This window comes from Bufo bufo, chromosome 4 (assembly GCF_905171765.1).
Source record: "Bufo bufo chromosome 4, aBufBuf1.1, whole genome shotgun sequence".
Lineage (NCBI taxonomy): Eukaryota > Metazoa > Chordata > Amphibia > Anura > Bufonidae > Bufo > Bufo bufo.
Window position 1 is genome coordinate 14,696,936 of NC_053392.1, and position 27,040 is coordinate 14,723,975.

Genomic DNA, 27,040 nt, shown 5'->3' on the forward strand with positions numbered 1-27,040 from the left:
CGTTGCACCACAGACTGTCCAGGAGTTGGCAGATGCTTTAGTCCAGGTCTGGGAGGAGATCCCTCAGGAGACCGTCCGCCACCTCATCAGGAGCATGCACAGGCGTTGTAGGGAGGTCATACAGGCACGTGGAGGCCACACACACTACTGAGCCTCATTTTGACTTGTTTTAAGGACATTACATCAAAGTTGGATCAGCCTGTAGTGTGTTTTTCCACTTTAATTTTGAGTGTGACTCCAAATCCAGACCTCCATGGGTTGAAAAATTTGATTTCCATTTTTAAATTTTTGTGTGATTTTGTTGTCAGCACATTCAACTATGTAAAGAACAAAGTATTTCAGAAGAATATTTAATTATCTCAGATCTAGGATGGGTTATTTTTGTGTTCCCTTTATTTTTTTGAGCAGTGTATTTGCGACCAGACTTTTTGCTGGGTCTAACCAGTGCAGGCCATTACAACTCTCATGAGCTGGTGTAACACGGTACTGGTAGCAGTTGACACTATGCACATTTTGGATTTGCATCTAGTCGTATGTTATTCTGGGTGACTTACATTAGACCCATCAGTGTGTGGTTCAGTATCCTTGGATTCTCTGGTTTGTTTCCCTGTTAGTACGGTACATGCGAGGGTGGGGATTGTTGCCCCGATACACGGGGCGTCCCGGCCTCCCATGACCTTGTGCCTTATGTCATTTTGTGTATATTTCATGTATTAATAAAACTGCATATATTTTATATGAGTGTTCTCTTCATTCCCTTTGGGGTTATTAGTTGGTTTCTTTGGTCATAAATAGTGTAAAAATACATTGACATTTCTTTATTTTTTATCACCATATTCTGACCTCCATAACTTTTTTATACTTATGTCTACTGAGCTGTTTAGGGGCTCATTGTTTGCGGAACAATCTGTAGTTTTTATTGATACTATTTTGGAGTGTGCGTGACTTTTTGATCACATTTTTTTGGGTAAGAGAAGCAAAGAAAAAATGCGAGGCTGAAAGTGTTTGGCACAACTACCGACGCCCCAATTGGCCACACGGGGCATCGGTAGGAAGCCCGAAAGCGAACTTCCGGGTTTTTGCGCATTTAGATGCCGTGATCTCAATTGGTCACGGCATCTAAAACATTTAATTACCGCGATCAGCATTATTGCCGGTCACGGTAATTATCCGCAGGTCTCTGCTGTTTGAAACAGCAGAGATCTGCAGGCCATGGCGCCCGCTGTACGTGCAAGCGGGCACCATATTTACACATCGCTCCAGTGCTGTACATGTACGGCGCTGGTAGCGAACGGGTTAATAGCCTTGAATGCAAACAAAACTGTATTATCATTTATCACACATAGATTTGTGCCCACCCTCTATTGAAGGACCTCTTTTTTTAATGTCCTGAATATGGCTTACAAACGTGCATCTTGGATGTGACTGTAACGATGAGAAACGTAAGAGATTATATTAGAGGACAGGAGAAGATTACTGGGAAAACTGTACAACTGAAAGGAGGCTCTAGGACCCAACTGGTCAGCTCTAGCTTGGATACAGGATAAGATACGGCCTCTAGTCTGGATAAAGGATGAGATACGGCCTCTACCCTGGATACAAGATGAGACACGGCCTCTGCCCTGGATACAAGATGAGATACGGTCTCCAGCCTAGATAGAACATGAGATACGGTCTCCAGCCTGGATACGAGATGAGATACGGCCTCTAGCCTGGATACAAGATGAGATACGGCCTCTAGCCTAGATAGAACATGAGATACGGCCTCTAGCCTAGATAGAACATGAGATATGGTCTCCAGCCTGGATAGAAGATGAGATACGGCCTCTAGCCCGGATACAAGATGAGATAATGCCTCTAGCCCGGATACAAGATGAGATACGGACTTTAGCCTGGATACAAGATGAGATACGGTCTCCAGCCTAGATAGAACATGAGATACGGTCTCCAGCCTGGATACGAGATTAGATACGGCCTCTAGCCTGGATACGAGATTAGATACGGCCTCTAGCCTGGATAGAACATGAGATACAGTCTCCAGCCTGGATACAAGATTAGATACGGTCTCCAGCCTGGATACGAGATGAGATACAGCCTCTAGCCCGGATACAAGATGAGATAATGCCTCTAGCCCGGATACAAGATGAGATACGGACTCTAGCCTGGATACAAGATGAGATACGGTCTCCAGCCTAGATAGAACATGAGATACGGTCTCCAGCCTGGATACGAGATGAGATACGGCCTCTAGCCTGGATACGAGATTAGATACGGCCTCTAGCCTGGATAGAACATGAGATACGGTCTCCAGCCTGGATACAAGATTAGATACGGTCTCCAGCCTGGATACGAGATGAGATACAGCCTCTAGCCCGGATACAAGATGAGATAATGCCTCTAGCCCGGATACAAGATGAGATACGGACTCTAGCCTGGATACAAGATGAGATACGGTCTCCAGCCTAGATAGAACATGAGATACGGTCTCCAGCCTGGATACGAGATGAGATACGGCCTCTAGCCTGGATACAAGATTAGATACGGCCTCTAGCCTGGATAGAACATGAGATACGGTCTCCAGCCTGGATACAAGATTAGATACGGTCTCCAGCCTGGATAGAACATGAGTTACGTGTCTCCAGCCTAGATAGAACATGAGATACGGTCTCCAGCCTGGATACGAGATGAGATCCAGCCTCTAGCCTGGATAGAACATGAGATACGGTCTCCAGTCTAGATAGAACATGAGATACGGTCTCCAGCCTGGATACGAGATGAGATACGGTCTCCAGCCTGGATAGAACATGAGTTACGTGTCTCCAGCCTAGATAGAACATGAGATACGGTCTCCAGCCTGGATACGAGATGAGATCCAGCCTCTAGCCTGGATAGAACATGAGATACGGTCTCCAGTCTAGATAGAACATGAGATACGGTCTCCAGCCTGGATACGAGATGAGATACGGTCTCCAGTCTAGATAGAACATGAGATACGGTCTCCAGTCTAGATAGAACATGAGATACGGTCTCCAGCCTGGATAGAACATGAGATACGGCCTCTAGCCTGGATACAACATGAGATACGGTCTACAGCCTGGATACAGGATGAGATACGGCCTCTAGCCTGGATACAAGATGAGATACGGCCTCTAGCCTGGATACAAGATGAGATACGGTCTACAGCCTGGATACGAGATTAGATACGGTCTCCAGCCTAGATAGAAGATGGGATACGGTCTCCAGCCTGGATACAGGATGAGATATGACCTCTAGCCCAGATACAAGAGGAAGCAAATGCAGGATTGAAGCGCTCACCACGAGGCCTCCATTCTCCAACCTGACCAATCCGGGATCCCAAACAGAACCTGGATTCATCACTAAAGATGATATGGTTCCAGTCTGTAGCAGTCCAGGTTTCCCCTTTCACAACTCCGCTGCAAAAGAAGATGACGGTGGCTGGCGGTCAATGACAGGACATTTAATGGGTGTCATGGCACCAAACTTCCTTCTGCTATGCTCCTGGAGATGGTCCGGGCAGAGACGGGTGGCGGACAATAAAACAATGGGAGCTGCTTGTCAGCAGATCCTCTCTACGTTCAGATCCTGTTCACCGTGTGTGCCTGCCCTCACATTACCACTGCTCCCAACAGCTTCGGCAGGGCAGCCTAGAGGGCGGGAAACTTGTCAAAACAACCATTCGGCTTCTCTCAGTCCAGTGATCTCTCACCAAGAGGTACACTACCCAAAAGTGGCCCCTGGGAGCCTTTTAAATGTCAGTGGGGGGGAGCATTTTTACGTCCCCTTGTGGTAAGACCCAGTGTCTAATCATACACCTGAGACAGAACTGCAGCAATCCAACCTTCCAGTCTGGGTGCAGTGTATTTCTGTCAGTGAGTGTATACAGCATCCAGCTATATACGAGCTGCGGCACCCCCGGCATGTGTGGGCCTTGTAGACTGAAAACCATTTACTAGCCACAGGGCACAAGCTTCTGAGGTGGGAACCTGAATGTCTCTCCTCGCCACCTGTGCACCTGGCAGACTGGCTGCTGCACCACGGACACGGACTGGCTGCAGCTGAGCTCTCATACGGGCACGCCCTGTCACCTGTATGTATAATATATAATATCCTGCATGCACCAAGGGGGGCAGGTCTGCCGTGGAAGATATCACAGTGGCGTGTACGGTTCATATAGTTATACATCACACATATACAGTGAGGAACAGAAGTATTTGAACGCCCTGCGATTTTGCAAGTTCTCCCTCTTAGAAACCATGGAGGGTCTGAACTTCACATTGTAGGTGCATTCCCATCTGAGAGACAGAATACAAAAATATCAGGAAATAACATTGTAAGATTTTTTAAGAATGTATTTGTCTTGCACTGCTGAACATAAGTATCTGAACACCTGAGAAAATCTGAGTTAATATTTGGTACAGAAGCCTTTGTTTGCAGTTCCAGAGGTCAGACGTCTCCTGCGGTTCTTGACCAGGTTTGCACACATTGTCTGCAGCAGGATTTTGGCCCACTCCGATCTTCTCCAGATCTGTCAGGTTTCGGGGAGGTCGCTGAGCAACACAGAGTTTCAGCTCCCTCCAAAGATGTTCTATTGGATTTAGGTCCTGAGACTGGCTAGGCCACCCCAGAACCTTGATATGATTCTTACGGAGCCGCTCCTTGGTTATCCTGGCTGTGTGCTTCGGGTCGTTGTCATGTTGGAAGACCCAGCCACGACCCTTCTTCAATGCTCTGACTGAGGAAAGGAGGTTGTTGGCCAAAATCTCACAATAAATGGCCCCATTCATCCTCTCCTTAATACAGTGCAGTCAACCTGTCCCCTTCGCAGAAAGCACCCCCAAAACATGATGTGCTTCACAGTAGGGATGGTGTTCTTGGGATGCAACTCATCCTTCTTTTTACTCAAGTTCTCCTTTGGTCTCATCTGACCACATGACTTTCTCCCAGGCCTCTTCTGGATCATCCAGATGGTCATTGGCAAACTTCAGACAGGCCTGGACAGGTGATGACTCGAGCAGGGGAACCTTCCATGCAATGCTAGTTTTGAAACCATGGCGGCGTAGTGTTCTACCGACAGTGACCTCTGAAGCTGTGGTCCAAGCTCTCCTCATGTCATTGACCAGCTCCTCCCTTGTTGTTCTGGGCTGATTCCTCACCTTTCTTATCATCAGTGATACCCCACGAGGTGAGATCTTGCATGGAGCCCCAGTTCGAGGGAGACGGACAGTCGTCTTTAGCCTCTTCCATTTTCTAACAATTGCTCCAACAGTTGATCTATTTTCACCAAGCTGCTTGACAATTGCCCCGTAGCCCTTTCCAGCCTTGTGGAGGTCCACAATTTTGTCTCTGGTGTCTTTTGACAGCTCTTTGGTCTTGCCCATGGTAGTAGTTGACGTCTGACTGACTGTGGGGTGGACAGGGGTCTTTACAGAGCTCAGACAGGTGCTGCTAAGTTAGTGGAGTAGAGGTGGACTTCTTAAAGGCACAGTAACAGGTCTTTGAGAGCCAGACTTCTTGCTGATTCTCAGGTGTTCAGATACTCATGTTCAGCAGTGCAAGACAAATAAATTCAGTAAAAATCATACAATGTGATTTCCTGAATTTTAATTTATTCTGTCTCTCAGAGCGGGAACGCACCTACAATGTGAATGTCAGACCCTCCATGACTTCTAAGTGAGAGAACTTGCAAAATCGCAGGGTGTTCAAGTACTTCTCTTCCTCACGGTGTGTAACTGAAGGTATATACATATAAATATATACACTGGGCGGCACAGGACATGGGGCGCATATATCTGTATATTGGGGTACACATCAGAAGGTACTTTGGAGACCTCCAAATCTTCTGTGAATGTAGGCTTGCTCATAGACTTTTGTCTCTCCATGTAATCCCAGACAGACTGGATGATGCTGAGATCAGGGAGGCTTCTGATTGGCTCCAGATGTATTCTGCATCAGGACAACAACCCCAAACATCCAGCCAAGTGTAAAGAAGAACAAGGAGGTGATGATATGGCCCCCACAGAGCCCTGACCTGAGCCTCATCCAGCCTGTCATTACATGAAGAGACAGAAGGATCTGAGCAGGCCTACATCCAGAAGATCTGGGCTTAGTTCTCCAAGATGTTCACAACAACCTCTGCGCCTTCAGAAACTGTGCAGGTGTCCCTAGGCGGTCACCCCAGAAACTGACAGGATTTACATTTCCTTCTCTTTGCATTTTGTTCATTGATAAAAACAGTAACACATCAGTGACGGCATCCAGACATTTCCCACACAAGAGTATATGGGTTCAAGGGAGATGAAGAACGGACAGAGGACGGAGCCTGATAGGTGAGTATTGGTGGAGGAATGACAAAGCCGCTACCAGAGGACATGATGGAGACACAGGAACCACTCAATCCAGGACCAGCAGCGGGAACACCGAGGAGGAAGAGCACCGCAGGGTACACAGCAGGACAGGGGGTGTATATACGGGGGTACACAGCAGGACAGGGGGTGTATATACGGGGGGTACACAGCAGGACAGGGGGTGTATATACGGGGGTACACAGCAGGACAGGGGGGTGTATATACGGGGGTACACAGCAGGACAGGGGGTGTATATACGGGGGTACACAGCAGGACAGGGGGTGTATATACAGGGGTACACAGCAGGACAAGGGGTGTATATATGGGGGTACACAGCAGGACAGGGGGTGTATATACGGGGGTACACAGCAGGACAGGGGGTGTATATACGGGGGTACACAGCAGGACAGGGGGTGTATATATGGGGTACACAGCAGGACAGGGGGTGTATATATGGGGGTACACGGCAGGACAGGGGGTGTATATATAGGGGTACACGGGTATATATGGGGGTACACGGCAGGGCACGGGGGTGTATATATGGGGTACACAGCAGGACAAGGGTGTATATATGGGGGTACACGGCAGGGCACGGGGGTGTATATATGGGGGTACACGGCAGGACAGGGGGTGTATATATGGGGTACACAGCAGGACAGAGGGTGTATATATGGGGTACACAGCAGGACAGGGGGTGTATATATGGGGGTACTCACCAGGACAGGGGGTGTATATATGGGGGTACACAGGACAGGGGGTGTATATATGGGGGTACACAGGACAGGGGGTGTATATATGGGGGTACACAGCAGGACAGGGGGTGTATATATGGGGGTACACAGCAGGACAGGGGGTTTATAAATGGGGGTACACAGCGGGACGGGGTGTATATATGGGGTACACAGCAGGACAGGGGGTGTATATATGGGGGTACACAGCAGGACAGGGGGTGTATATATGGGGTACACAGCAGGACAGGGGGTGTATATATGGGGGTACACGGCAGGACAGGGGGTGTATATATGGGGGTACACGGGTATATATGGGGGTACACGGCAGGACAGGGGGTGTATATATAGGGGTACACGGGTATATATGGGGGTACACGGCAGGACAGGGGGTGTATATATGGGGTACACAGCAGGACAGGGGGTGTATATATGGGGGTACACAGCAGGACAGGGGGTGTATATATGGGGTACACAGCAGGACAGGGGGTGTATATATGGGGGTACACAGCAGGACAGGGGGTGTATATATGGGGGTACATGGCAGGACAGGGGGTGTATATATGGGGGTACACGGCAGGACAGGGGGTGTATATATGGGGGTTACACGGCAGGACAGGGGGTGTATATATGGGGTACACAGCAGGACAGAGGGTGTATATATGGGGGTACACGGCAGGACAGGGGGTGTATATATAGGGGTACACGGCAGGACAGGGGTGTATATATGGGGGTACACGGCAGGACATGGGGTGTATATATGGGGGTACACAGCAGGACAGGGGGTGTATATATGGGGGTACACAGCAGGACAGGGGATGTATATATGGGGTACACAGCAGGACAGGGGGTGTATATATGGGGGTACACAGCAGGACAGGGGGTGTATATATGGGGGTACACGGCAGGACAGGGGGTGTATATATGGGGGTACACGGCAGGACAGGGGGTGTATATATGGGGGTACACGGCAGGACAGGGGGTGTATATATGGGGGTACACAGCAGGACAGGGGGTGTATATACGGGGGTACACAGCAGGACAGGGGGTGTATATATGGGGGTACACAGCAGGACAGGGGGTGTATATATGGGGTCACACGGCAGGACAGGGGGTGTATATATGGGGGTACACAGCAGGACAGGGGTGTATATATGGGGGTACACGGCAGGACAGGGGGTGTATATATGGGGGTACAGAGAAGGACAGGGGGTGTATATATGGGGGTACAGAGAAGGACAGAGGGAGTATATATGGGGGTACGCGGCAGGACAGGGGGTGTATATATGGGGGTACACGGCAGGACAGGGGGTGTATATATAGGGGTACACGGCAGGACAGGGGTGTATATATGGGGGTACACGGCAGGACATGGGGTGTATATATGGGGGTACACAGCAGGACAGGGGGTGTATATATGGGGGTACACAGCAGGACAGGGGATGTATATATGGGGTACACAGCAGGACAGGGGGTGTATATATGGGGGTACACAGCAGGACAGGGGGTGTATATATGGGGGTACACGGCAGGACAGGGGGTGTATATATGGGGGTACACGGCAGGACAGGGGGTGTATATATGGGGGTACACGGCAGGACAGGGGGTGTATATATGGGGGTACACAGCAGGACAGGGGGTGTATATATGGGGTACACAGCAGGACAGGGGGTGTATATACGGGGGTACACAGCAGGACAGGGGGTGTATATACGGGGGTACACAGCAGGACAGGGGGTGTATATATGGGGGTACACAGCAGGACAGGGGGTGTATATATGGGGTCACACGGCAGGACAGGGGGTGTATATATGGGGGTACACAGCAGGACAGGGGTGTATATATGGGGGTACACGGCAGGACAGGGGGTGTATATATGGGGGTACAGAGAAGGACAGGGGGTGTATATATGGGGGTACACAGCAGGACAGGGGGTGTATATATGGGGGTACGCGGCAGGACAGGGGGTGTATATATGGGGGTACACGGCAGGACAGGGGGTGTATATATAGGGGTACACGGCAGGACAGGGGTGTATATATGGGGGTACACGGCAGGACATGGGGTGTATATATGGGGGTACACAGCAGGACAGGGGGTGTATATATGGGGGTACACAGCAGGACAGGGGATGTATATATGGGGTACACAGCAGGACAGGGGGTGTATATATGGGGGTACACAGCAGGACAGGGGGTGTATATATGGGGGTACACGGCAGGACAGGGGGTGTATATATGGGGGTACACGGCAGGACAGGGGGTGTATATATGGGGGTACACGGCAGGACAGGGGGTGTATATATGGGGGTACACAGCAGGACAGGGGGTGTATATATGGGGTACACAGCAGGACAGGGGGTGTATATACGGGGGTACACAGCAGGACAGGGGGTGTATATATGGGGTACACAGCAGGACAGGGGGTGTATATATGGGGGTACACAGCAGGACAGGGGGTGTATATATGGGGTCACACGGCAGGACAGGGGGTGTATATATGGGGGTACACAGCAGGACAGGGGTGTATATATGGGGGTACACGGCAGGACAGGGGTGTATATATGGGGGTACAGAGAAGGACAGGGGGTGTATATATGGGGGTACAGAGAAGGACAGAGGGAGTATATATGGGGGTACGCGGCAGGACAGGGGGTGTATATATGGGGGTACACAGGACAGGGGTGTATATATGGGGGTACACAACAGGACAGGGGGTGTATATATGGAGGTACACAGCAGGACAGGGGGTGTATATATGGAGGTACACAGCAGGACAGGGGGTGTATATATGGGGGTACACGGCAGGACAGGGGGTGTATATATGGGGGTACACGGCAGGACATGGGGAGTATATACGGGGGTACACGGCAGGACAGGGGGTGTATATATGGGGGTGCAGGACAGGGGGTGTTTATACGGGGGTACACGGCAGGACAGGGGGTGTATATACGGGGGTACACGGCAGGACAGGGGGTGTATATACGGGGGTACACGGCAGGACAGGGGGTGTATATATGGGGGTGCAGGACAGGGGGTGTATATATGGGGGTACACGGCAGGACAGGGGGTGTATATATGGGGGTACACGGCAGGACAGGGGGTGTATATATGGGGGTGCAGGACAGGGGGTGTATATATGGGGGTACACAGCAGGACAGCGGGTGTATATATGGGGTACACAGCAGGACACGGGGTGTATATATGGGGGTACACACCAGGACAGGGGGTGTATATACGGGGGTACACGGCAGGACAGGGGGTGTATATATGGGGGTACACGGCAGGACAGAGGGTGTATATATGGGGGTACACAGCAGGACAGGGGGTGTATATACGGGAGTACACGGCAGGACAGGGGGTGTATATATGGGGGGTACACAGCAGGACAGAGGGTGCATATATGGGGGGTACACAGCAGGACAGGGGGTGCATATATGGGGTACACAGCAGGACAGGGGGTGTATATACGGGGGTACACGGCAGGACAGGGGGTGTATATATGGGGGTACACAGCAGGACAGGGGGTGTATATACGGGGGTACACGGCAGGACAGGGGGTGTATATATGGGGGTACACAGCAGGACAGAGGGTGTATATATGGGGGTACATAGCAGGACAGGGGGTGTATATATGGGGGTACACAGCAGGACAGGGGGTGTATATACGGGGGTACACAGCAGGACAGGGGGTGTATATATGGGGGTACACGGCAGGACAGGGGGGTGTATATACGGGGGTACACGGCAGGACAGGGGGTGTATATATGGGGTACACAGCAGGACAGGGGGTGTATATATGGGGGTACACAGCAGGACAGGGGGTGTATATATGGGGGTACACAGCAGGACAGGGGGTGTATATATGGGGGTACACAGCAGGACAGGGGGTGTATATATGGGGGTACACAGCAGGACAGGGGGTGTATATACGGGGGTACACGGCAGGACAGGGGGTGTATATATGGGGGTACACAGCAGGACAGGGGGTGTATATATGGGGGTACATAGCAGGACAGGGGGTGTATATATGGGGGTACATAGCAGGACAGGGGGTGTATATATGGGGGTACACAGCAGGACAGGGGGTGTATATACGGGGGTACACAGCAGGACAGGGGGTGTATATACGGGGGTACACAGCAGGACAGGGGGTGTATATATGGGGGTACACGGCAGGACAGGGGGGTGTATATACGGGGGTACACGGCAGGACAGGGGGTGTATATATGGGGTACACAGCAGGACAGGGGGTGTATATATGGGGGTACACAGCAGGACAGGGGGTGTATATATGGGGGTACACAGCAGGACAGGGGGTGTATATATGGGGGTACACAGCAGGACAGGGGGTGTATATATGGGGGTACACAGCAGGACAGGGGGTGTATATATGGGGGTACACAGCAGGACAGGGGGTGTATATATGGGGGTACAGAGAAGGACAGGGGGTGTATATATGGGGGTACACAGCAGGACAGGGGGTGTATATATGGGGGTACACAGCAGGACAGGGGGTGTATATATGGGGGTACACGGCAGGACAGGGGGTGTATATATGGGGGTACACAGCAGGACAGGGGGTGTATATATGGGGGTACACAGCAGGACAGGGGGTGTATATATGGGGGTACAGAGAACGACAGGGGGTGTATATATGGGGGTACACAGCAGGACAGGGGGTGTATATATGTGGGTACACGGCAGGACAGGGGGTGTATATATGGGGGTACACAGCAGGACAGGGGGTGTATATATGGGGGTACACGGCAGGGCACGGGCTGCACACTTCCACACACAGACACCGGCGGGGCCCTCACATTTCACCGGCTGGGGGTTGGACTGCTTTCTCCTCGGCATGGCTCCTCCCTCCCCCGGTACTTCCGGCGCCGCTCTCGGTATTTCCGGTGTGCAGTCTTCAGTTGGGCACCCTCATGTTTCCGGCCGGAAAGAGTATTCTCGTCACTTCCGCTGCGGAGCGCTGACTTCCGGTGCTGGCCCGAGGTATGCTGGGAGATGTAGTTCCTTAGGGCTCCACACCCGGTAATGGCTGCCCTGCTGACGAGTACGAACAGAGGCACTAGATGCCATAGCGACCGGCTCATCACCCTGGTAACCAACAGAGCTGTGATGTGATTGGTGGCTGAGGCCACAACCTCTCTTTAGCGCTGTACAACGGTCTATATGAAGCTCCGCCCCTTATAGCAGTGACGTCATGATGATTCAAGAGTGACGAAATAGCAATGAACAAAGGTTATATGGGTCATAGGGGCCCATATAATGACACCCCATACACTGCCCATATAATGACACCCCATACACTGCCCCTGTAGTAACGACGACGCCCCCTACACTGCCCCTGTAGTAACGACGACGCCCCCTACACTGCCCCTGTAGTAACGACGACGCCCCCTACACTGCCCCTGTAGTAACGACGACGCCCCCTACACTGCCCCTGTAGTAACGACGACGCCCCCTACACTGCCCTGTAGTAACGACACCCCGTACACTGCCCCTGTAGTAACGACACCCCGTACACTGCCCCTGTAACGACGACACCCCGTACACTGCCCCTGTAGTGACGACACCCCGTACACTGCCCCTGTAGTGACGACGCCCCGTACACTGCCCCTGTAGTGACGACGCCCCCTACACTGCCCCTGTAGTGACGACACCCCGTACACTGCCCCTGTAGTGACGACACCCCGTACACTGCCCCTGTAGTGACGACACCCCGTACACTGCCCCTGTAGTGACGACACCCCGTACACTGCCCCTGTAATGACGACACCCCGTACACTGCCCCTGTAATGACGACACCCCGTACACTGCCCCTGTAGTGACGACACCCCGTACACTGCCCCTGTAGTGACGACACCCCGTACACTGCCCCTGTAATGACGACACCCCGTACACTGCCCCTGTAGTGACGACACCCCGTACACTGCCCCTGTAGTGACGACACCCCGTACACTGCCCCTGTAGTGACGACACCCCGTACACTGCCCCTGTAGTGACGACACCCCGTACACTGCCCCTGTAATGACGACACCCCGTACACTGCCCCTGTAATGACGACACCCCGTACACTGCCCCTGTAATGACGACACCCCGTACACTGCCCCTGTAATGACGACACCCCGTACACTGCCCCTGTAATGACGACACCCCGTACACTGCCCCTGTAATAACGACACCCCGTACACTGCCCCTGTAGTAACGACACCCCGTACACTGCCCCTGTAATAACGACACCCCGTACACTGCCCCTGTAGTAACGACACCCCGTACACTGCGCCTGTAGTAACGACACCCCGTACACTGCCCCTGTAATGACGACACCCCATACACTGCCCCTGTAATAACGACACCCCGTACACTGCCCCTGTAGTAACGACACCCCGTACACTGCGCCTGTAGTAACGACACCCCGTACACTGCCCCTGTAATGACGACGACACCCCGTACACTGCCCCTGTAATGACGACACCCCATACACTGCCCCTGTAGTAATGACGACACCCCGTACACTGCCCCTGTAATGACGACACCCCGTACACTGCCCCTGTAATGACGACACCCCGTACACTGCCCCTGTAATGACGACACCCCGTACACTGCCCCTGTAGTAACGACGACACCCCATACACTGCCCCTGTAGTAATGACGACACCCCCGTACACTGCCCCTGTAATGACGACACCCCGTACACTGCCCCTGTAATGACGACACCCCATACACTGCCCCTGTAGTAATGACGACACCCCGTACACTGCCCCTGTAATGACGACACCCCGTACACTGCCCCTGTAGTAACAACGACACCCCGTACACTGCCCCTGTAGTAATAAAGATGGTCGTCAGGCAGCAAGGTGCCACAGCCCCAACATGACAAGTGCCTGCGCTTGGAGACGGACTTCCTTCCAGAAGAGGGCTCCTCCCCGGAGCCTGGAGAAGACGTCTCAGGCTAAAGTGGTCAGCAGCAGTAGCCGCGGCGGCTGAAGAAATCGCAGGTAGCGACATCTCAGAATCCTGCGCGCGCACAACCGTGTTAGTAGTACAGTGTCAGCAACTCTCAGAACAGAGAGACCGCCGACGGAAAAGCGCTTCTTAAATAGCCCTTAGGGGAGGGGACCCAATTCTTACACCCCCTTTTTCTATTTTTATTTTACATCCGAGTAATAGGAGAAAGAGACTCTTAGGTTCCAAACGGAGAGGAAGTACAGAAAACGGTGTTTTCTATCAGGAAAAATCTAACTGTAACTCTACAGCAATGCTTCCGGACCAGAAGTTTCGGCAGTTTCCTAAACCCCCTCGCGGCTAAGTTCAGCCCTCCTCCGACCAGCAGGGGGCACAGAGCGCAGAAGTGACGCTTCTCCTGGAAGCTGGATACACCGACGACGGAGGCGCAGGAAGGTAATTTCCTCTACTGCACTAAGGCTGTACCTAAGAGCTAGTCCGTTACTGGAACGGACAGCTAAAGGTAAAAAAAAGTGTGGGGGGGGGGGGGGACGTAGCGAGAGGAACCGCACTGCAGGATTAAAAAAAAAAAAAAAAAAAGTTGAGATCCTGTTCTCAGAGACCACCACCCGCACAGGATGTGTTGGAGGAGGGCTTTATAGGGGCCTATCTGGTTATTACCACTTTATTTGATTTAATTAATAACATTTCCACCTGTCCTGATTGTCCACAGGGGCAGTAATACCCCAGTTGTGCTGCTGTTTAGACGTAAGGGAATAAAGCGTTCACACGTTTCATTTCCTAAGTTCGGAATGTAATTAAGAAATGGCAGTTACCAGGAACAGTGGAGATCAAGAGAAGGTCTGGAAGACCAAGACAAATTTCAGAGACAGCTGCACTTAGGATTGCTAGAAAGTCAAATCAGAACCCCCGCTTGACTATAAAAGACGTTCAGGAAGATTTAGCAGAGTCTGGAGTTTTGGTAAATTGTTCAGCTACACCTTAACAAATGTGGCCTTCACAGGACAGTCATCAGAAGAAAACCTTTCTTGTGTCCTCACCACAAAACTCAGCATCAGAAGTTTGCAAAAGAACGTCTAAACAAGCCGGATGTATTTTGGAAACAAATCCTGTGAACCGATGAGGATAAAAGAGAACTCTTTGTCCACAATGAGCAAAGGTATGTTTGGAGAAAAAAAGGCACAGAATTTCATGAAAAAAAACCCTCTCCAACCATTAAGCATGGGGTGGATCAATCATGCATTGGGGTTGTCTTGCAACCATGGGAAAAATTGATCCAATGAAATTCCACCAAATTCTGGAAGAAAACATAACACCAGCTGAAAAAAAGGTGACGGTGAGAAGAGGATGGCTTCTACAAACGGATAGATCCTAAACCCACCTCAAAATCCACAATAGACAACCTCAAAAGGCACAAGCTGAAGGTTTTACCATGGCCCCACAGTCCCATTATCTGCTAAAGGTTTTACCGTGGCCCTCAATTCCCTGATCTGCTTAAGATTTTACTGTGGCCCTCACAGTCCCCTAATCTGCTAAAGGTTTTACCAAGGCCTCACAATTCCCTGATCTGCTGAAGCTTTCACCGTGGTCCTCACAATTCCCTGATCTGCTAAAGCTTTCACCATGGTCCTCACAATTCTCTGATCTGCTAAAGGTTTTACCATGGCCCTCACAGTCCCCTGATCTGCTGAAGCTTTCACCATGGTCCTCACAATTCCCTGATCTGCTAAAGGTTTTACCATGGCCTCACAATTCCCTGATCTGCTAAAAGGTTTTACCATGGTCCTCACAGTCTCCTTATCTGCTGAAGCTTTCACCATGGTCCTCACAATTCCCTGATCTGCTAAAGGTTTTACCATGGCCCTCACAGTCCCCTGATCTGCTAAAGCTTTCACCATGGTCCTCACAATTCCCTGATCTGCTAAAGGTTTTACCGTGGCCCTCACAGTCTCCTTATCTGCTGAAGCTTTCACCATGGTCCTCACAATTCCCTGATCTGCTAAAGGTTTTACCGTGGCCCTCACAGTCCCCTGATCTGAACTTCATTGAAAATCTGTGGATAGACCCCAGAAGAGCAGGGAATGCAAGACAGGCCAGGAATCTCACACAACTGGAAGATGTCTGCAAGAAGAATGGGGGAAAAGTCCCTCGAACAAAAACTGAAAGACTCTTGCCTGCTACAAAAAGCATTTAGAAGTTTGTCAAAAGGGGGTGTTACTAAGCACTAACCATGCAGGGGCCAAAAGGTTTCCTTCAGGCCCTTTTCCTGTTTTATAATTTTGTACATGTAAAAGATGAAAAGAAAAAAAATGTTTTGGCTTAAAGGGGTTACCCAAGACTATAAAATGCTCACTCATATCCCGGGCCCCTCACAATGAATATACTTACCTGGCTCCCCGCACCGCAGAAGCTGCAGCAGCAGTGCAGGGATCAGGAGCAGCTCGGGGAGCCAGGTAAGTATATTCAGTGTGAGGGGCCCAGCGTATGGGGGAGCATTTTATAGTCTTGGATAACCCCTTTAAATACAAAGGGAAGGAGTCATCTGTAACTTTATGCCTTTTGGAGATCATTTCATCTTCAACTTACTTGCTTTACTGTGCACAGTAACAGTGCTTTTGACTAGGGGTGACCAAACTTTTGCATGCCCCTGTATACTCAGGATCAGTACAGGATAAGTAATGTATGTACACAATGACTGCACCAGCAGAATAGTGAGTGCAGCTCTGGAGTATAATACAGGATGTAACTCCAGACACAGTTTGCAATCCATGTACACAGGAAAGCCCCTGTTTTTGGAGACATCCCTATACATTAACTATAGCATGGGACATGCCCCTTAATTCAAGCGGAATTCTGTATCTGTAAGCCAAGAGGACTGGCAAAATCCTGGCGCATGAATGAGGGTTTTTCGTTATACAGAGAGATGGGGAGATTTTTATATAATATATATATATATATATATATATATATAAATATAAAACACCCACAAAGTGAGTGATCAGGAATATAAAGGCGGTCAGGAGAGGCAGGGGTGAGGCCAAGAGGTATATAGGGTGGTCGGGAGAGGCGGAGGTGAAACCAGGAAGAATATAGGGCGGTCGGGATAGGTGGCGGTGAGGCGAGAGAAAGATAGGGCGGTCGGGAGAGGCAGCGGTGAGGCCAGGAGGAATATATGGTGGTCGGGAGAGGCAGCGGTGAGGCCAAGCAGTAATAAAGGCAGAGGAATATGTGAGGTCAAGAGAGGCAGCAGTGAGGGTGGAGGTCCCATACAGGAGTACATGGAGGCTTAGGAGAAGCAGCGATGAGGGTGGAGGTCACAAGAGGCAGCAGTGAGGGTGGAGGTCACATACAGGAGTACATGAAGGTCAGGAGAGGCAGCGGTGAGGGTGGGGTCCTAAACAGGAGTACATGAAGGTCAGGAGAGGCAGCGGTGAGGGTGGAGGTCACATACAGGAGTACATGAAGGTCAGGAGAGGCAGCGGTGAGGGTGGGGTCCTAAACAGGAGTACATGAAGGTCAGGAGAGGCAGCGGTGAGGGTGGAGGTCACATACAGGAGTACATGAAGGTCAGGAGAGGCAGCGGTGAGGGTGGAGGTCACATACAGGAGTACATGAAGGTCAGGAGAGGCAGCGGTGAGGGTGGAGGTCACATACAGGAGTACATGAAGGTCAGGAGAGGCAGCGGTGAGGGTGGAGGTCACATACAGGAGTACATGGAGGTTAGGAGAAGCAGTGGTGAGGGTGGAGGTCACATACAGGAGTACATGGAGGTTAGGAAAAGCAGTGGTGAGGGTGGAGGTCACATACAGGAGTACATGAAGGTCAGGAGAGGCAGCGGTGAGGGTGGAGGTCACATACAGGAGTACATGGAGGTTAGGAGAAGCAGTGGTGAGGGTGGAGGTCACATACAGGAGTACATGGAGGTTAGGAAAAGCAGTGGTGAGGGTGGAGGTCACATACAGGAGTACATGAAGGTGAGGAGAGGCAGCGGTGAGGGTGGAGGTCACATACAGGAGTACATGGAGGTTAGAAGAAGCAGTGGTGAGGGTGGAGGTCACATACAGGAGTACATGGAGGTTAGGAAAAGCAGTGGTGAGGGTGGAGGTCACATACAGGAGTACATGGAGGTTAGGAAAAGCAGTGGTGAGGGTGGAGGTCACATACAGGAGTACATGGAGTTTAGGAAAAGCAGTGGTGAGGGTGGAGGTCACATACAGGAGTACATGGAGGTTAGGAAAAGCAGTGGTGAGGGTGGAGGTCACATACAGGAGTACATGGAGGTTAGGAAAAGCAGTGGCGAGGGTGGAGGTCACATACAGGAGTACATGAAGGTGAGGAGAGGCAGCGGTGAGGTCCTATACAGGAGTACATGGAGGTCAGGAGAGGCAGCGGTGAGGGTGGAGGTCACATACAGGAGTACATGGAGGTCAGGAGAGGCAGCATAGAGGGTGGAGGTCACAAGAGGCAGCGGTGAGGGTGGAGGTCACATACAGGAGTACATGAAGGTAAGGAGAGGCAGCAGTGAGGTCCTATACAGGAGTACATGAAGGTCAGGAGAAGCAGCAGTGAGGCTGGAGGTGATACTATAGAGGAGCAGAGCACTCCATGTCAATGGTGTAGCTCTCTCATCCCCTCGTATATCAAATGGTTGTGTGCAGTTGTATTTTAGAGTCTGCAGTTTTTAGGTTATGAACGGTTGTAAACACACAGGTCCGATTAACCATTTAATATTTGCCATAGTCCCTACCCGGGAGATGACACCCAAAATCAGACGGACTGTATATAGTGCAAACCAACCCCAGTGACTGCTCCGCCCAACCACAGTGAGCCAGGCAACACACTCATTTATAAAAAGCCTTGTTAAAATTCTTCCACAGGTTCCAGGGGCTGAAGGAACAGGGGTCATGGAATGATTACAAAATTATACACAAAGTGATAGCTTCTCCCCCCCCCCCCCCCACACGAGCACCATCCGGCAGCTACAACTCAACAGGTTTGTACATCGATCATCAATAATAAAAAAAAAAAAAGAAAAAGAAAAAAACAAAACTGACAATACTCGTAAAAGTCTGAAGATCATTAGGTCAAAGTCCAATGTGGGCAGCAGTGGGTCGGCGACTAGTCTGTCTTTGCCTTCTTGCTGCCGTCATTGCAGTTCTCAGTCACTGCCTCCACAACATCCAGTTTTCGCTTGCTGCCTTCGGCACTACTGTGAGAATACGGCTGGAAGCGGACAATGATGCAGGTCATGTTGTCACATCCTGTTCCATCCCCAGAGGTGTCTGGAGCCAAGCACTGGTCCAAGAGCTGGAAACGAGACTCCCATCAATAACATAAATACACATGTTCTTCCAGTGCAGCCTTTACCCCAAACATATTACAGTAAAGTCTGTGATATATCTGTTCATCAACCATCATCACGTCCACATAGCACAACCAACTTTATGATCCGACCCATCAACACGTCCACGTAGCACAGCCAAGTCCATGATCCGACCCATCAACCATCATCACATCCACATAGCACAACCAACTTCATGATACGACCCATCATCACGTCCACGTAGCACAGCCAAGTCCATGATCCGACCCATCAACCATCATCACATCCACATAGCACAACCAACTTCATGATACGACCCATCATCACGTCCACGTAGCACAGCCAAGTCCATGATCCGACCCATCAACCATCATCACGTCCACATAGCACAACCAACTTCATGATCCGACCCATCAACCATCATCACGTCCACATAGCACAACCAACTTCATGATCCGAACCATCACGTCCACATAGCACAACCAACTTCATGATCTGACTCATCAACCATCATCAAGTCCACATAGCACGGCCAAGTCCATGATCCAACCCCATCATCAATCCATCCACATAGTATAGCAAACTCAATGATCTGACCCATAATCCATCATTATGTCATCCACAAAGTACAGACAAATCCGTGTCCTGACCAGTGATCTAGAGTCACTCCAGGAACACAGCCCCTCTCGGATCCCTCACCTCTTCCACTATAGACGAGAGGTTCACTGGTTCCCCACTCTCATCATGCTGGCTGATCCTCTCATGGATGAAGTCCACAACTTCCTGGCTGCTCATGACATTCCTGAAATGAAGAACACATTAGCCTTGGCCAATGCCTGATGGAATGTCTCCTGGAATCTGAGCACCTACCAGATTCCATCACAGGCGATCACCATGAACTCGTGCTCCTCGTTCAAAGTCAGCACCTTGATGTCAGGCAGAGCGGATATCATCTGCTCCTCCGGGGGGAGGTTCCTGTTCCTCTTGTAGAAGTGATCACCTAGAAGTAAAATGAACCTGTTGTACTGGTTTTGATGTCAGTATCCTACATGCTGATAGCCATGGACAATGCCTACCTATGGCCCTTGACAGGTTCAGGCCTCCGTTCACTCTGCCGTCCATGGTGACTTTCCCACCAGCGTTCTTAATCCGTGCCAGCTCCAGCTCATCCTCTGGTTTATGGTCGTAGGACATGTCCACGGCTTTTCCTCCCTCAGACACCACACATCGGGAGTCACCGGCATTGGCCACAATCAGCTGCTTTCCCCTGATGAGGGCGACAACAGCCGTGGTGCCACTGTCAGAGCCGGGCTGCGGGGAGACAGACATGTGGAGCTCTATGAATGTTGACCACCATATTAATGTAACATGATGGCGGTTTCTGAAAATGACTAGGGGTGTGGCTTATACTGGGACACTTGGCGCCACACTTACGACCATCAGTCATTGTGAAGGTAAAGCACGCAGTGTGAATAAAATATAAGCGGCCACCAACCTCCTCCTTCCCGTCCATGCCAGGAAGCATCGCATCTTCATCTTCCTCATCCTCTTCTTCTTCCTCATCCTCCTCAACCTCGCTGTCTTCCTCATTCTCCGCCTCCTCGCTGCTGTATTCTTCTTCGCTGCACTCCTGAGGGACAAGACAGGATCAGTCAAAAAGCCAGGCAGTGTCGTGGCCCCGGGGCCACACTTTATATTCATGGCTGACACCACAAAGCATGGAAAGATGGCAAATGATATAAAGGGGGGCTCCAAGCGTCCAGTATCCAGATAGTGGTGTGGAATGTGGGCATGAAACATGTCAGGACTGATGTCATATGTATGTTAAAGGAATGAGTTAACACATTAGTGACTGCATTACATCCCCGCAGTCAGGGGGGCCCCTGCTCCGACTTTCACCCAAGCATCAGCAAACTACAACCTAAACTACACCAGGGGTCAGCATGCGATCCTCTGAGGCTAAAGACATGGCCGGTGGTCTGAGGGCCCACAATGGCTCTGGTGATGGCAGAAGGAAGTGTGATGCAGTGGTCCCTACTCTCCATGGACAGTAGCATGTTCCTGGGGACGAACGTCAACAACGGCAGTCAAACAAATCACCACCGTCATCCCACATTGCCCCTCTCCAAACCTCACCTCACTGTCGTCCTCCTCATCTTCAGCCTCAGACTCTTCACTGTCCTCAAAGAACTTGGACTTTTCTGTAGATGGTGGCTGTGTGGGGCAGGAGGAACAGGAAGGTCCAGCCTCACCGGTGGAAGAAGACACTGCCTCGCTGGCTGCCTTGCGGTGTGAGGAGCTTCCAGAGCCGCTGCCTCCTTCATCCGATGAGGAGACTGCCGCCACGGAGGTCTCTTTCTTGCCGTTCTTGCACTTGACGTCTGGTTCCAGGTCCCCGTTAACAGTTGTGGTCTTGTCGTCAGTGTCCGTCTTATCTGCATTATGTGGACACGACTTATTCCGAGCCCCCTTCCCGCAGTTCTGGCCATAACGTGTGAGCAGCTCCTCGATGGTCATGGTGGCCTCCTCATGAAGCAGCTCGGCTTCCTCGTTGTCCACTGGCATAGAAGACGGCAGAGAGAACATGAGAAGAACCCTCCACAATGAGTCGTAAACCAAACGGTCACAGATTATCATTAGAAAATGTCGATTTTGGGTCTGCAGCTCCAATGCAGAACTATGTGTCTCCATGGTAACACAACATTCCCTAGGCCAGGGATGGCCAACCTGAGGTTCTCCAGATGTTGCAAAACTACAACTCCCAGCATCAGCCTACAGCAGGGCATGGTGGGAATTGTAGTTTTACAACAGCTGGAGAGCCAGAGGTTGGCCATGCCTGCTCTGCCCTAGAGGAAGAATGCGCGACTACAGGATCAGACTGTGCTGGGTTTACTGCCGTTACCATGGGAACACACAGATCTGCACAGGAGCTGGAGACATAAAACGAGGATTCTCTTTTAGTGAAGATATTATGAAGTTGCCTCGTTCTTTAGACGTGAAAAAACTGAAAGTGGTCGTGACCTGTATCACCCGACCACCTCATGGCAGCATGAAGCCACTGCCAACTTCTACGACCAGCGACGGGCTCCTTCATGAGAGCGTCAGCATGGAGGTGATCAAGACATATAGACAGCGTAATGGTGAGAAGACTAAGCGCCTCAGGACGGGACATCAGCGGAGGCCGCGCTCCACTCACCATCATCCTCGTCGGCTACTTTGTTCTTGTTCTCTTGGTCGTTGATTGGCCGTCCAGCCATCTGTGACAGCTCCTTGATTACATGCTCCTGTGTCAGAATCTCATCGATGGCGAGGAAGGCGTCCTCCAGAGCCTACGGAGAAGAAACAGAAGGATGCCCATCATCTACTGACTTCTGTGTGAGTGCAGCGGGCATGCGCAGTAACCTGACCCCATCATATATTAGCTTCCAGGTCATAAGGACTTCGAAAAGCAGAGTCCTCGGGATACAGTGCGGGTGCCTCACCTTCTGCAGCTTGTCCTCCGCGTACGCCTTCTGCTCCTTTATAATGTCCGGCAGGTACTTGGAACAGTATAAAGCCACCTCTTCACCTGAAAGAACAGAGAAATGTACGGAACTATACATCCACCGCCCCCCCACAACATGTTCTAGAGGTGGTCCATGTGGTGACCCTGGATGCGCCATCCATTCCTCTCCACATGGGGGCACTCACCTCCGTGACCGTCATACACCGAGAACATGGCCGTCTCACTGTCCAGCTTGGGGATGCAGTTATGGGCGTCCTGCGGGAGAGAACATGAAGTTAACCAGAAGAAGAGACACCCCAAGAATCGGTGCACCCCCATAACTATCACATGCAGAAGAGGAACATTATAAAAGATGAGGCATGGGGTCCAGGATGCCTCATGTAGAGATGAGCTGGAGGCGGGGCCCACAGAAACCAATCAGATCACAGCTTATATATTCATAGGGTATTAAAAAGAAAGCAATGATCTTATTGGTTCCTATCCGCCACCAGTGAGGGGCAGCCCCGCCAGCGCGCCACCAGTGAGGGGCGGCCCCGCCAGTGAGGTATGAGGCACAGTACATCAGTGTATGACCCCCCCCATCAGTGAGGTATGAGGCACAGTACATCAGTGTATGACCTCCCCATCAGTGAGGTATGAGGCACAGTACATCAGTATATAACCCCACCATCAGTGAGGTATGAGGCACAGCACATCAGTGTATGACCCCACCATCAGTGAGGTATGAGGCACAGCACATCAGTGTATGACCCCACCATCAGTGAGGTATGAGGCACAGCACATCAGTGTATGACCCCACCATCAGTGAGGTATGAGGCACAGCACATCAGTGTATGACCCCACCATCAGTGAGGTATGAGGCACAGCACATCAGTATATAACCCCACCATCAGTGAGGTATGAGGCACAGCACATCAGTATATAACCCCACCATCAGTGAGGTATGAGGCACAGCACATCAGTATATAACCCCACCATCAGTGAGGTATGAGGCACAGCACATCAGTATATAACCCCCCCAGTGAGGTATGAGGCACAGTACATCAGTATATAACCCCACCATCAGTGAGGTATGAGGCACAGCACATCAGTATATAACCCCCCCAGTGAGGTATGAGGCACAGTACATCAGTGTATGATCCCCATCAGGGAGGTATGAGGCACAGTACATCAATATATGACGCCCCCCATCAGTGAGGTATGAGGCACAGTACATCAATATATGACGCCCCCCATCAGTGAGGTATGAAGCACAGTACATCAATATATGACGCCCCCCATCAGTGAGGTATGAGGCACAGTACATCAGTATATGACGCCCCCCCATCAGTGAGGTATGAGGCACAGTACATCAATATATGATGCCCCCCCCCCATCAGTGAGGTATGAGGCACAGTACATCAGTGTATGATCCCCATCAGGGAGGTATGAGGCACAGTACATCAATATATGACGCCCCCATCAGTGAGGTATGAGGCACAGTACATCAATATATGACGCCCCCCATCAGTGAGGTATGAGGCACAGTACATCAATATATGACGCCCCCCATCAGTGAGGTATGAGGCACAGTACATCAGTGTATGATCCCCATCAGGGAGGTATGAGGCACAGTACATCAATATATGACGCCCCCATCAGTGAGGTATGAGGCACAGTACATCAATATATGACGCCCCCCATCAGTGAGGTATGAGGCACAGTACATCAATATATGACGCCCCCCATCAGTGAGGTATGAGGCACAGTACATCAATATATGACGCCCCCCATCAGTGAGGTATGAGGCACAGTACATCAATATATGACGCCCCCCATCAGTGAGGTATGAGGCACAGTACATCAATATATGACGCCCCCCATCAGTGAGGTATGAGGCACAGTACATCAATATATGACGCCCCCCCCATCAGTGAGGTATGAGGCACAGTACATCAATATATGACGCCCCCCCCCATCAGTGAGGTATAAGGCACAGTACATCAATATATGACGCCCCCCCATCAGTGAGGTATGAGGCACAGTACATCAATATATGACACCCCCCATCAGTGAGGTATGAGGCACAGTACATCAGTATATGACGCCCCCCATCAGTGAGGTATGAGGCACAGTACATCAGTGTATGACCTCCCCATCAGTGAGGTATGAGGTACAGTACAGTGTATGACCTCCCCATCAGTGAGGTATGAGGCACAGTACATCAATATAGGATGCCCCCCCATCAGTGAGGTATGAGGCACAGTACATCAATATAGGACGCCCCCCCATCAGTGAGGTATGAGGCACAGTACATCAGTATATAACCCCATCAGTGAGGTATGAGGTACAGTACAGTGTATGACCTCCCCATCAGTGAGGTATGAGGCACAGTACATCAATATATGACGCCCCACCATCAGTGAGGTATGAGGCACAGTACATCAGTATATGACGCCCCCCATCAGTGAGGTATGAGGCACAGTACATCAATATATGACGACCCCCATCAGTGAGGTATGAGGCACAGTACATCAGTATATGACCCACCCATCAGTGAGGTATGAGGCACAGTACATCAGTATATGACCCCCATCAGTGAGGTATGAGGCACAGTACATCAGTGTGACCCCCATCAGTGAGGTATGAGGCACAGCACATCAGTGTATCACCTCCCCATCAGTGAGGTATGAGGCACAGTACATCAGAATATGACCCACCCATCAGTGAGGTATGAGGCACAGTACATCAGTATATGACCCCCATCAGTGAGGTATGAGGCACAATACATCAGTGTGACCCCCATCAGTGAGGTATGAGGCACAGTACATCAGTGTATGACCCCCATCAGTGAGGTATGAGGCACAGTACATCAGTGTGACCCCCATCAGTGAGGTATGAGGCACAGTACATCAGTGTGACCCCCATCAGTGAGGTATGAGGCACAGTACATCAGTGTATGACCCCCATCAGTGAGGTATGAGGCACAGTACATCAGTGTATGACCCCCATCAGTGAGGTATGAGGCACAGTACATCAGTGTGACCCCCATCAGTGAGGTATGAGGCACAGTACATCAGTGTGACCCCCATTAGTGAGGTATGAGGGACAGTACATCAGTGTATCACCTCCCCATCAGTGAGGTATGAGGCACAGCACATCAGTCCATCAGTGCGGGCCGGCACTCACCTCCATGGACACCCTCCAGCCCTGCATGGCGGAGTAGCCGTAGGTGAGGCGCTCACTGCCGCCCCCGCCGGAGCTCTTGCTGGTGTTAGGCTGGGACAGATAGGCTCCCATGTCCGGACACGTGCGGTCTCTCAGAGGCTCCGGAGAATGCAGCGGAGCGGAAGTGGCTGCGGAGACAAGGGGAGCCGGGGCGTCATGTGACCGGAAACCTGGAACCCGGCGGCCATGTTGGTTATGGGCAGATGGAGGGTAGTGTCTAAAATTCATGCTCGGTAAGGGCCGTCTGACGTCACAGGGTCACGTGACTTTCAAAGCCTCCATGCCTAAACAGCATCTTTAGGGCAGGTTCTGATTATTTTCTATAACTAATCTTATTTAGCACAGCGCGGGGGATGGAGATATTACTGGTACATGCTTCGTCTGCGTCACCCCCACTTGATCCTGTGACGTCACTACACACGTAAAGGAGCTCGGGCGCCGCGGAGATCCGTCTCCAGCCTTCAGATGGATGGGCTTCAAACTTCAGTTTTTGAACCTGAAAACCATTTTAAATCTTGGACCTGAAGTCGTTTTCAGTCCTGAGGTACCGGCCGCTAACAAAGACGGCTTCAGATCCAAGTTTAAAAAGGGTTTTTACGTTTAAAAATCGATGGCCGAAATGAGTCACCGAAGTTTTGCGAGACTTTGGCGAAGTCTTGAACAAATCGACTTCAGATGTGAAGCTTGATACGGTGAACTAGTCCTAACTAGTGTTGAGCGAACCCAAACTGTAAAGTTCGGGTCCGTACCAAACTTTGCGAGTTCCGGAAACCCGAACCCGAAATTTGCCGGAAAAGTTTGGGTTCAAGTTCGGTGTTCGGCCATTTTATAAAGCTTGTTGAAAGGCTGCAGGGCAGCCAATCAACAAGCTTTTAGGCTGTGGGCACTTAGAAGCCATCACAGCCATGCCTAGTAATGGCATGGCTGTGATT

General features: G+C 51.0%; 3 protein-coding genes across 6 annotated transcripts in view; 1 reads left to right on the forward strand and 2 right to left on the reverse strand.

The window, feature by feature from the left end:
- The window catches only part of ZNF513 (zinc finger protein 513), a 72,260-nt gene extending 60,225 nt beyond the window's left edge, over positions 1–12,035 (reverse strand). For 2 of the 3 annotated variants that reach the window (XM_040426860.1, XM_040426859.1), the window contains exon 1: positions 11,913–12,035. In XM_040426860.1, coding sequence (XP_040282794.1) covers positions 11,913–11,952 — 40 coding nt within the window. In that variant the 5' untranslated portion in view covers positions 11,953–12,035. The remainder of the gene's footprint in view (positions 1–11,912) is intronic. The other variant, XM_040426861.1, reaches the window with a different exon arrangement.
- Positions 12,036–17,420: 5,385 nt separating this feature from the next.
- On the forward strand, positions 17,421–19,098 carry LOC120996987 (glycine-rich protein DOT1-like). Its single transcript, XM_040426865.1, has 2 exons — positions 17,421–18,499; positions 18,623–19,098. Exons 1-2 carry the CDS (start codon positions 17,583–17,585, stop codon positions 18,660–18,662), a joined length of 957 nt encoding a protein of 318 aa, XP_040282799.1. The 5' UTR covers positions 17,421–17,582; the 3' UTR covers positions 18,663–19,098.
- PPM1G (protein phosphatase, Mg2+/Mn2+ dependent 1G) lies at positions 19,028–26,284 on the reverse strand. Of its 2 annotated transcripts, none has more exons than XM_040426863.1 (10): positions 26,070–26,284; positions 23,087–23,156; positions 22,879–22,964; positions 22,593–22,725; positions 21,533–21,831; positions 20,892–21,026; positions 20,473–20,707; positions 20,267–20,396; positions 20,096–20,198; positions 19,028–19,380 (listed from the first exon to the last, which is right to left on the reverse strand). In XM_040426863.1, exons 1-10 carry the CDS (start codon positions 26,178–26,180, stop codon positions 19,192–19,194), a joined length of 1,491 nt encoding a protein of 496 aa, XP_040282797.1. In that variant the 5' UTR covers positions 26,181–26,284; the 3' UTR covers positions 19,028–19,191. The 2 variants fall into 2 exon arrangements, with proteins under 2 accessions (XP_040282797.1, XP_040282796.1); XM_040426862.1 differs by having other exon boundaries at positions 19,029–19,380; positions 21,533–21,954; positions 26,070–26,283.
- Between the last annotated feature and the right edge of the window lie 756 nt (positions 26,285–27,040).

Coding starts and splice junctions, on each gene's coding strand:
- PPM1G (XM_040426862.1), bottom strand. CDS start 26,180: ATGGGAGCCTATCTGTCCCAGCCTAACACCAGCAAGAGCTCCGGCGGG. Junction 22,726..22,878: donor CGGAGGACAAGCTGCAGAAG/GTGAGGCACCCG, acceptor TCTTCTCCGTAG/GCTCTGGAGGACGCCTTCCT. Junction 20,397..20,472: donor GAACCTGTCAAGGGCCATAG/GTAGGCATTGTC, acceptor TTTTACTTCTAG/GTGATCACTTCTACAAGAGG.
- LOC120996987 (XM_040426865.1), top strand. CDS start 17,583: ATGAAGGTCAGGAGAGGCAGCGGTGAGGGTGGAGGTCACATACAGGAG. Junction 18,500..18,622: donor ACATACAGGAGTACATGGAG/GTCAGGAGAGGC, acceptor GAGTACATGAAG/GTCAGGAGAAGCAGCAGTGA.